The 11,395-nt window shown below is 46.9% G+C and overlaps 1 protein-coding gene across 1 annotated transcript in view; it reads right to left on the bottom strand.

Annotated features, from left to right (window-relative positions):
* Positions 1–11,395, bottom strand: part of vps16 (VPS16 core subunit of CORVET and HOPS complexes) — a 26,527-nt gene that overhangs the window by 2,814 nt on the left and 12,318 nt on the right. Inside the window, 15 exon segments of the mRNA XM_070449739.1 lie at positions 1,731–1,794; positions 1,797–1,839; positions 2,013–2,059; positions 2,062–2,163; positions 2,166–2,193; positions 2,278–2,456; positions 2,459–2,483; positions 2,943–2,983; positions 2,986–3,074; positions 5,247–5,636; positions 5,787–5,974; positions 6,149–6,331; positions 6,416–6,622; positions 8,351–8,433; positions 8,607–8,677. Of these exon segments, the coding sequence (XP_070305840.1) occupies positions 1,731–1,794; positions 1,797–1,839; positions 2,013–2,059; positions 2,062–2,163; positions 2,166–2,193; positions 2,278–2,456; positions 2,459–2,483; positions 2,943–2,983; positions 2,986–3,074; positions 5,247–5,636; positions 5,787–5,974; positions 6,149–6,331; positions 6,416–6,622; positions 8,351–8,433; positions 8,607–8,677 (1,740 nt within the window).

Here is an 11,395-nt window from a genome sequence, read left to right as displayed (position 1 = left end):
TGAGTGTGGTCTCATATTATAGTGTGGTCTCATTATCTATTATATGTGTGGTCTCATTATTATAGTGTGTTCTTTTTTTGTGTGGCTCACCTCTCTCCCTCTGGTTTTACACACAGCTCTGACACACACACTAACCCCACCAGACATGCCACCAGGGGTCTTTTCAGTCCCAGGTCACAGAAAATTCAAGGAAACGTACAGTATTATATGGAGCCATGATTGCATGGAACTCCCATCTCATATAAAACGCAATTGAAGAGCAAACCTGGTTTAAAAAAAACAAGTAAAGCAACCTCTCCACATGTGACCAGTTGTGTGTGTTGTATGACTGACATGTATGTAGTACTGATAGATACCACAACCAAGACTACATGTTAATGTTTTTAAATGTACACTACCGTTCAAAAGTTTGGGGTCACTTAGAAAAAAAGTTTGTTTTTGTTTTTTTTTTACATAATTACTCAAATTGATCAAAAATACAGTGTAGACATTGTTAATGTTGTAATGACTATTGTAGCTGGAACGGCAGATATTTTATGGAATATCTACATAGGCGTACAGAAGCCCATTATCAGCAACCATCACTCCTGTGTTCCAATGGCACGTTGTGTTAGCTAATCCAAGATTATCATTTTAAAAGGCTAATTGATCATTAGAAAAACTTTTTCAATTACGTTAGCACAGCTGAAAACTGTTGTTCGGATTAAAGATGCAATAAACTGGTTCTTAGACTATTTGAGTATCTGGAGCATCAGCATTTGTGGGTTCGATTACAGCTTCAAAATGTCTAGAAACAAAGAACGTTCTTCTGAAACTCATCAGTCTATTTTGTTCTGAGAAATGAAGGCTATTCCATGTGAGAAATTGCCAAGAAACTGAAGATCTCTACAACGCTGTGTAATACTCCTTCACAGAACAGCGCAAACTGGTCTAACCAGAATAGAAAGAGATGCGGGAGGCCCTGGTGCACAACTGAGCAAGAGGACAAGTACATTAGAGCGTCTAGTTTGAGAAACAGACGCCTCACAAGTCCTCAACTGGCAGCTTCATTAAATAGTACCTTCAACAACAGTCTCAACGTCAACAGTGAAGAGGAGACTCGGGATGCTGGCCTTCTAGGCAGAGTTGCAAAGAAAAAGCCAAATCTTAGACTGGCCAATAAAAATAAAAGATTAAGATGGGCAAAAGAACACAGACACTGGACAAGACTCTGCCTAGAAGGCCAGCGTCCGGAGTCGCTTCTTCACTGATGACGTTGAGACTGGTGTTTTGTGGGTACTATTTCATGAAGCTGCCAGTAATGTCTTTTTCGTTGTGTCGGACCCCAGTATGGATCCTAATAAAATCAAATCAAGATGGACTACACAGTGACGTCATTGATAAGGTACTACACAGTGACGTGTTCAATATGCGACGACACAGTGACAATATGCCGCGTTCAAACAACTGGGTACTCACAACTGGGAAACCTTGACTTCCGAGCGATCAAGACCTGGGAACTCGGGGGGAGAACAGCTCCGAATCATTTTGAACGGTCATCCAACTCGGAAACTCTGGCAACTTTGTAGAACTCAAACATTCCGACCTGAAGATCACCGACGTTTAGATTTGACCTTGTTTTTTCCCCAGAGTTCCCAGGTGTCTTGAAAGCAGCATAACATACAGCCCTTACCTTTTGTCTGGCACCTGAAGTCCCTGTAGAGCTGTTAGCCTGCTTGTGGAAGTTGGAGTGGAGGAGGGCATGCAAAGTCTCCTGGAGAGACAGGCCCAGCAGAGCCTCTCCCTTCTCCTCATCAGACGCCTCTGGAACCGTAGCAGCTTCATCTCCTCCTCTGTCGCCTGGGGCAGAAAGAGACAGAGAGAGAGACAGAGAACATAATAATAATAATAATGAGACAACATTTTGAGAACATTGTCATGATCTAATATACATGTTAATTTTTGATCCAAAGTGCTAATGCTATTCAGAGCCTGGTGAGACCAAATATGCACTTAAACTGTCTGGGTCTCACCTTGGCTGCAAACTCGTTCCTGGCCTTGTTGTACTCGTCCACAGCACCTGCAGCAGAGACAGGCGAGCCTCCAGCTTCTTCTCCTTGTAACTGGCCTTGACGTAGAAGTTACCCAGCTCCTGATGGTCATCGTCTTGGTTGAACAGATCTTCAGTGTGTCCTGTTCCTGTGGCTTACAGAACTAACACACACACATTAAACACATTTTGTGCGTGTGTACCTGTGTGTAGAGTCTGAGTTTGTGTGTGTGTGTGTGTGTCTATACCTGTCGGTAGAGGCTCAGGGCTACCGGTTGGTTTCTGAGCGTCATGAAGAAGTCTCCTCTGTTCATCTCGTTCTTCAGGTATGTCACCACCGTGTAAACCAGGTCTTGGTCTCCACTCTCTATAGCTTTACTCAGGGCCAGTTGACTCCTCTTCATCTTCAGTAGCAGGGGGACCTGCTCCCAGAACGAGGCTCAAACTCCAACAACTAGACCCAGAGAGAGAGGCAAAAATTGTTGGAGGAGGCAGAGGGAAAGAAAGAAAGAGAGGAGAGGGAGGAGGCAGAGGGAAAGAAAGAGAGGAGAGAGGGAAGAAAGAGAGGGTGGTGACAGAGGGAAAGAGAGGGTGGTGACAGAGGGAAAGAGAGGGTGGTGACAGAGGGAAAGAAGAGAGGAGAGGGTGGTGACAGAGGGAAAGAAAGAGAGGAGAGGGTGGTGGGAGAGGGAAAGAAAGAGGAGAGGGTGGTGGGAGAGGGAAAGAGTATTGTCAAGGTAACATTCCCAATGACAAACCTCTGTGAGCATGTTCAATCCATCCAAATTATGTCTTTTGGATTGCCTCTAATCACTCTCTTCTGTTGGAAGCACGTGAGGCAGGGTGTGGCTGTCCCTTGATAGTCGTTCAGGCCTGCTGGTGTGTGTGTGTGTGTGTGTGTGTGTGTGTGTACCTTGATGGCCAGTTCCGTCCTGCCACACTCATATGCTCTGCAGCGATCTCAGAGTAGGAGATTCCTGCTGCCTCACCCAGCTTCACACTGACAGCATGTGCTATGGACTCATCAGGCTCTTCTTTGCTGGACCTGAGACACACGTTTTATTTCAATCTCAAGAGGTACAGTCCCAGGAAAACTATCTGCCCCTTTTTCATTTTACTGAATGTCATCAGACCTTCAACCAAAACCTGATATTAGATAAAAGGAACCGGGTTCACATATAACTAAAAATATATTTTTATTTCATTAACAAAGCTATACAACACCCAATGCCCCTGTGTCAAAAAGTAATTGCCCCTACACTCAATAACTGGTTGTACCTCCTCCAGCTGCAATGACTCCAACCAAACACTTCCTGTAGTTGATCAGTCTCTCACCTCACTGTGGAGGAATTTTGTCCCACTCTTCCATGCAGAACTGCTTTAACTCAGTGACATTTGTGGTTTTTAAGCATGAACTGCTTGTTTCAAGTCCTGCCACAACATCTCAATTGGGATTAGGTCTGGACTTTGACTAGGCCATTCGAAAACGTCAAAACATTTTTGTTGTCATTTTCATGTAGACTTGAATGTGTGTGTTGGATCATTGTCTTGCTGCATGACCCAGCTGTGCTTCAGCTCCCAGACGGATGGCCTGATATTCTCCTGTAGATTCTCTGATACAGAGCAGAATTCAATGTTCCTTCTATTAAGCGCAAGTGGTCCAGGTCCTGAGGCAGCAAAGCATCCCCAAACCCTCACACTACCAACACCATGCTGACCGTTGGTATGAGGTTTCTTACTGTGAAATGCAGTGTTTGGTTTTCTCCAGACATAATGGGACCATCTCGTCCAAAAAGTGGACTCAAGTTTGACAAAAAACACCTGGATGATCATCAAGACTCTTGGAAGAATATTCTATGGACAGATGAGTCAAACTATCACTTTTTTGGTCAAACCAGTTCATGCTTGTTACCACAAGTTACAGCAGTTCTGCATGGAAGAGTGGACCAACATTCCTCCACAGCGACGTGAGAGAATGATCAACTACAGGAAGTGTTTGGTTGGAGTCATTGCAGCTAAAGGTGGTAAAACAAGTTTATTGAGTGTAAGGGGGCAATTACTTTTTCACACAGGGCATTGGGTGTTGCATAACTTTGTAAACTCCAGGTTCCTTTTATCTAATATCAGGTTTTGGTTGAAGATCTGACCAATTCAGTATCAAAAATATGCAAAGTAGAGAACATTTGAATGGGGGCAAATAGTTTTCCACAGCACTGTACCTGTTAGAGCATGTTAGAACATACATGCAGGTAAATGAGCCCCCTCGGTCTCACCTTGCAGCAGGCCCAGTGCTTAAGAACTCTGCTGACTCCCTGGTACTCTGGCGTCTTCAAATAGCGACAGATCTCAATGCCAGGGGATACAGCTTACGGTACACCAACCTGATTACATACAGCGAGTAAACACACACACACACACGTGTAAACACACACCCACCACAACACCTGGGGTGTTACCTGTCAATGAGGACTGAAGCAGTCATCTGTTTGTACTGTGTGTGTGTGAGGGGATCCCCACGTGTAGTCTCGGACAGAGTTGAGAACTTTCAGGTCTCGACACATACTGACAAACGGCTCTGGTGGGTAGTTACTGAGGAACACTTCCAAACGAGCAGCCTAGAGGCAGGGACGAGAGGGTGAGGGAGGGAGGGGGAATAGAGTGGGGGAGAAAAACATGCAATATATCTGGGACTGACTCATTTTGATCTTCACTTAGCATGCAGGCATAGATGGGAGAGAGAGAAAAGAAGTGAGAGAGGAGAGAGAGGAAGACATAGGGAAGAGAGGGGGAGCAAGGTAGAGGGAGAGAGAAAGAGTGTGTCTTACCCTGAGCAGTGTTTTCTGGGTCTCTGGTTCATGTTCATAACCGGCAGCCTCCACACACTGTCTCACGCTTCCCCCAATACCTCGTTCCTTTATTATCTCTCTCAGGTACTCATCTGCCTTCTGACTGGACTTTACACACACACACACACAGTAAACCATCTCCTCCGATACATGTATCCAGTAAAGGTGAAAAGCTCTTACAGTCACACACCAGACACGGACACGTACCTCCCAGACACAGTCCTCCCAGACACAGTACTCCCAGACACAGACTATAAACGTACCTCCCAGACACGTACCTCCGCGGACACAGACACTGTACCTCCCGGACACAGAACAGCTACCTCCCCACACGCTACCCCCGGACACACCGTACCCACACAGACACGTACCTCCCCGGCCCAGCACGTACCTCAGCCTCCGCATACTCGTCGTCGACAAACAGTCCCAGTAGTGAAAGCTCCAGGAGCCCTGGAGGCGATTTTAAAGATGTCCTGGCAGGCCGAGGGACCCTCCGCAGCAGCTCATGCCTGGACCCTCCTACGATCTCACTCCATCCAAGCTCTGCGGCCCAGCGGCTTCGCCAGGGGCGCGGCGCGCGCCGCGCGTCCAGCCCGCCCACGGGGCGCCGCGCCCCGCCGGGCACCTGCTCAGGCGCGCCGCCAGCGCCCGCGCCGGCCGCGCCGCGCAATACCCAGCGCCGCGCCGCGCGCTCGCGCTGCAACGCGGCCCCGCCGCGGCATTCTCGACATGCCGCGCGCGGCGCTGCCCGCCTGCCCCGCCTGCCGGGGCGCGCATGCCCGCCCCCCCCCGGCACGCGCTGCTGCAGCCGGCGCACCTGCCGCGCTCGCCGCACTCTCGCGCGCGGCGGCCCGCTGCTGGCGCCCGCGTCGCCGGCCCGCGCTCCCTCCTCGCCTCGCCCGCCGGGCTACGCACTGCCGATCCACCCGCCGGCGCCCGGGGAGCGCTGGAGGCGCCGTGGCCGCGCGCGCCGCCCGCTCCGGCGCAGCCTCGGCGCGCCGCGGGCAGTCTCCTGGAGAGACAGGCCCAGCAGAGCCTCTCCCTTCTCCTCATCCAGACGCCTCTGGAACCGTAGCAGCTTCATCTCCTCCTCTGTCGCCTGGGGCAGAKAGAGACAGAGAGAGAGACAGAGAACATAATAATAATAATAATGAGACAACATTTTGAGAACATTGTCATGATCTAATATACATGTTAATTTTTGYTCCAAAGTGCTAATGCTATTCAGAGCRTGGTGAGACCAAATATGCACTTAAAACTGTCTGGGTCTCACCTTGGCTGCAAACTCGTTCCTGGCCTTGTTGTACTCGTCCACAGCACTCTGCAGCAGAGACAGGCGAGCCTCCAGCTTCTTCTCCTTGTAACTGGCCTTGACGTAGAAGTTACCCAGCTCCTGATGGTCATCGTCTTGGTTGAACAGATCCTTCAGTGTGTCCTGTTCCTGGTGCTTACAGAACTAACACACACACATTAAACCACATTTTGTGCGTGTGTACCTGTGTGTAGAGTCTGAGTTGTGTGTGTGTGTGTGTGTCTATACCTGTCGGTAGAGGCTCAGGGCTACCGGTTGGTTTCTGAGCGTCATGAAGAAGTCTCCTCTGTTCATCTCGTTCTTCAGGTATGTCACCACCGTGTAAACCAGGTCTGTGTCTCCACTCTCTATAGCTTTACTCAGGGCCAGTTGACTCCTCTTCATCTTCAGTAGCAGGGGGACCTGCTCCCCAGAACGAGGCTCAAACTCCAACAACTAGACCCAGAGAGAGAGGCAAAAATTGTTCTTGAGATTGAAATAAAACGTGTGTCTCAGGTCCAGCAGAAAGAAGAGCCTGATGAGTCCATAGCACATGCTGTCAGTGTGAAGCTGGGTGAGGCAGCAGGAATCTCCTACTCTGAGATCGCTGCCAGAGCATATGAGTGTGGCAGGACGGAACTGGCCATCAAGGTACACACACACACACACACACACACACACACACACCAGCAGGCCTGAACTGACTATCAAGGGACAGCCACACCCTGCCTCACGTGCTTCCAACAGAAGAGAGAGTGATTAGAGGCAATCCAAAAGACATAATTTGGATGGATTGAACATGCTCACAGAAGGTGAGCGTCAATCTGAGGATGTACCTGACAATATATCTTTACCCAGAGTTCTGTCCCCTGCCTCCTCTTCCAACCGTGAGAGAGTCAGGTCAAGTGAGATTCCCTACCACACAAACGTTAGATGCTGAGGTTTTGGGACGGTCTTAAAAGGGTGTGGAGACCTTAAGTCGAAGACTTGCTAAGTTTTTGCAAATGAAAGGAAAATATGTGCGATTATTTCCGCCTCAACTGCGCAAGATAAAGAATGGTTGGCTGATTTTTGCCTTAACGTGACATCATGGCCTCATGAATGAACTGAATTCCAAACAACAAGGGAACGGGCTTTATGGACATCAGATGTCAGCCCTTGTCAAAGCGCGTTCAATTGGAAAATTACTCCCCCTTGACCGTCCAAGTAGAAGTCAAGTGTGCTCACCCACCTTCCGACACTACTATTCTTTTTTCCTATCAGATGACCAGCGGAGAAGCTATACATCGCTGCTTTGACGTGCTTTGAACCGTGAGTTTTTCTCATCATTTTTGAGGATTGTCAAGTGTTGGCAAATGCATGCTGTGTTTTTCTCTCCCTTTGGATGTGGATAAGCTCCCAAGTTGACTGCAGACTTGAGCTTAATGCAATCTTCAGTCCTGATGCAGTGATTGGAGAACAATCAAAAACAATTGTTCACTGACGAGAGTTCTATCGCATCTCGCGATGAACAAAACTTTCCAAAGATTAGTAGTTATGCTCGGAAGATGTTTGGTACTGTTTTGGGTCAACTATGTATGTGGAGAGAACATTTTCAGTGATGAAATATCAGGTTCAAGGGCACTAAATCATCCTCTACTGACTCCTCACCTCTCAGCAATTGCCTGCGCAATGGCGACTTCAGAAACTCATACCTGACTTCACTGCGTCTAGTCAATGCCTCATCAGAGACTTACTCCTCACACTGATTGAGTAAAATGCTAATGTGAGCACCCCTCTCTTCTCTGTGTTTTTTGTGTATTCCCGTTAACACAGTTCTGTCGTGGTATGAAAGCACAGTGTCTTTTCCTCGTGGAGTTTCTATTGCATGTTTCTATGAAAGAATACACTACTAAAAGGGAACATGGCTGTGGTTTATTTCTGTGCATGTTAAAAAAGTAAAAAATAAAGTAGCATATCTGGATCATGATTACAGTATATGTTATATCTGTTCAACACAGTCAATATACATGATAGTATAATCTTGTGGATTATGTATTCGGCCCGAGACTGGCCAGAAGAATATATTCTAATGTGGCACTCCATGGAAAACAATTGTCGCAGGAGACTTAGTCCTCACAAAACTGGGGTAAAACCTGGCAACGGGCCGATTGAACGCGGCAGAAAAGCGAGCGCTGGCCGCACCGAGTGAGGCCCCGGTGTTGCACCAGGGGCCCGGGTCTGGCTCTTGATCCGAAACCTGCCGCCTCCGCCTGCCTTGCGGATAGCTGGACCCGCGGTTGTTGGGGCCATTCAAAAGTCCTGAGGAGACTGAACGAGGTAATGCTAGACAGGTGCAGCTTCCCCAAGATTACCGTAATTATCCCTCGTGTCCATGTATCTCTCCTCAGGCGGGTTGGGTGGCTTGTGCACGAGTCTTAGTGCGGAGGTTTCTCCACACCTCTGACTCGATGGGCCCCGGCGTATGCTGTTCGACGACCATCCTGGGACTCGAAGGCGTCGGCGAGGGGCCTTCATACCTCGTGGAATGGAGAGGTAGGTCTGGAGGAGAGATGGCTGGGGTGCCCGGTGGAGGACGTCTGGACCCTTGTTTGCTACGGGAGTTCACCGTCTCCATCCGGATCGCCCTAGCGCTTGTCCTCCAGGTCCGTTCCCCCGAGGTGCGTGTTGGCGCGGCAGCTGAGCCGCGCGTCAAGGGGGGGTACTGTCACGACTTCGCGAAGTCGGTTTCCCCTCTCCTTAGAATTCGGGCGGCGTTCGGCGTCGACGTCACCAGCCCTTCCCTAGCCATCGCCGAATCCACTTTTCATTTTCCACATTTGTTACTTGTCCTTGTCCTTACCACCTGGTTTCAATCCCCCATTACTTTTCATTATTTTACCCTCGCTGTTCCCCCATGTTTGTTGTGAGTGATTGTTTATTGTTTGCGGTCCGTATTGTGGCCTTGGAATTTATTTGACGTGTATTGTAATTATTGTTTAGTAAAATTGCGTATATTACTGCATAACTCTGCTGTCCTGTGCCTGACCTCTACACCGCTAACACAGGACGCATTACAATAACGTCAATCACAACTATAAAAAACAACATCTGCTCATTATATATGTCAGTCTTCTTAATACTTGCCTTGAATATTTCCTTTCAAAATACCCTCAAATACCCTCACGAGGCATAATAGTAATTTCCAAAAACTTGTACAATTGCCAGGAAATGCGTTTTAAATGTCAATTGTTCAGGGCGAGGACGCACCCAGACCCTCTCTCAAAAAGGGGGACCCCCTTTGGAGCAGTGGTCTAAGGCAGTGCTAGATGTTGCCACTAGAGTATTCTAGTAGAGTCCAGCTCTGTCGCAGCCGGCTGCGACTGGAGACCCATGGGGCTGGAGAACAATTGGGCCAGCGTCGTCTTCAGGTTAGTGAGGGTTTGGCCGCAAGGGAATGATGTTAAGGAGCCGTGCGCCTTGGTTGGGTTGTGTTTCGAGGAACGCAGCGGCTCTCGACCTTCGCCTCTCCAAGTCCGTACGGGAGATGCAAGCGAATGAGACAGAGACTGGTAACTAACGATTTGGGTGACCACGAAATTGGGGACAATTTCACCTAGAAATGAGCAACCCACTTATAAGGAAAATTCCAACTCCAAAAACCTATCTTTTTGGTATTTGTTTCATCAGTCCAGTGTTGATACAGTCCAAAACAATTTATAATAATCATGCAATCACAAGTGACATATACCAAAACACAGCTTATGCTTTATAGTTGTTAAATTGTGTTTCTAACGACCATTTCGGATACTTTTTGGGATTTGGTCGAACGGAACACGGCTTTTGTTTTTCATCATAACGTGCGCAACCAAATGGCGTTCTTTTGTGATAAAAGGTAATATTATTCGAACAAAAATAACATTTGTTGTGTAACTGGGAGTCATCGTGAAAGTGGGGAACACCCGAAGAATTTATCAAAGGTAAGCGATTCATTTGATTGCTTTCTTAAGCTTTCTTGACCAACTAGCCAAGCTAATATAAGGCTAAGCTGTTATAGCGATTGAAAGCTACACTCACAAAAAGCTTTGGATTTCTTTCTCTGTAAACAATATACTTTACAAAATCTGACACCATGAGTTGTGGATTAACTTTACTTGGTACCATCCCGGATCGCGGGGCCACACCCCCCACAGTAAAAAGCTGACTAGCATGCCTAGCATAGCGTCACAAAATAAATACATAAGCAGTCTAAATATCATTTAAATCAACAAGATCGCAAGACACCAGATGAAAGATACAGATCTTGTGAATGCCAGCCATCATTTCTGAATTTTTAAAATGTTTTTACAGGGGAAGACACAATATGTAAATTCTATTAGCTAACCACGTAGCAAAGACACCACCTTTTTTACATTCCACCATTTTTTACTCCATCATAGACTATCAACTACCAATTCGACTAATAAGATATATATACCACTAACCAAGAAACAAATTCATAACGATTGAAAGTCTGATAACATATTTTATGGTAATAAGCGATGTTCTTTTTTGAAAAATGTGCATATTTCCGGTAATAAATCAACAGTTCACATTGGGCAGCTGCATCTGAAATAGCGTTGGAGAAGCCGGAATATTACAGAGACCGACGTTCAATTATCCAAAATAACTCATCCTAAACATTTCTGAAAAATAACCAGCCAACAGCAATTGAAAGGACACAGATCTTCGTGAATCCAGACCAATATATTCAGATTTTCTAAGTGTTTTACAGCGAAACTACAATATAATCGTTATATTAGTCAATCACAACAATGACTAACATCACCCCCGCATTGCCATCAAGGCAAAAAGAGGGCGATAAACGTTATCGCAACCAAAATTATATTAATTCTTCAGATGATCGTTCCTGTAACCATCATAGTTACACAATAGCATATAGAGTTCGTTACGAAAATGTGCATATTTAGCATCACAAATCGTGGTTATGCAATGGTAATCCTGTCAAACATGGCATGCACTTTGGCCCGGCGCCATCTTGGAAAGGCACCTATGTTAACGGAATTATTTAATCGATTAGCAATTGACTAAAAAAATGCAGGTTGGACAGCTTAACTGAAAGTGCATTGGTTACTTAATGCAAAGCTGCCCTTTAGATTTTTAAAAAATTAACGTTACTAGACATACATTGTGAGTTACAGGCCAGACTAGTGCCCGCAAAAAATGGCCGACAACTGCGTTTACATTTTA

The sequence above is a fragment of the Salvelinus sp. IW2-2015 genome, linkage group LG20 (assembly GCF_002910315.2).
Source record: "Salvelinus sp. IW2-2015 linkage group LG20, ASM291031v2, whole genome shotgun sequence".
Classification (NCBI taxonomy): Eukaryota; Metazoa; Chordata; class Actinopteri; order Salmoniformes; family Salmonidae; genus Salvelinus; species Salvelinus sp. IW2-2015.
The sequence above is the reverse complement of the archived record's forward strand: the minus strand, read 5'-3'. Positions and strand labels throughout refer to the sequence as shown.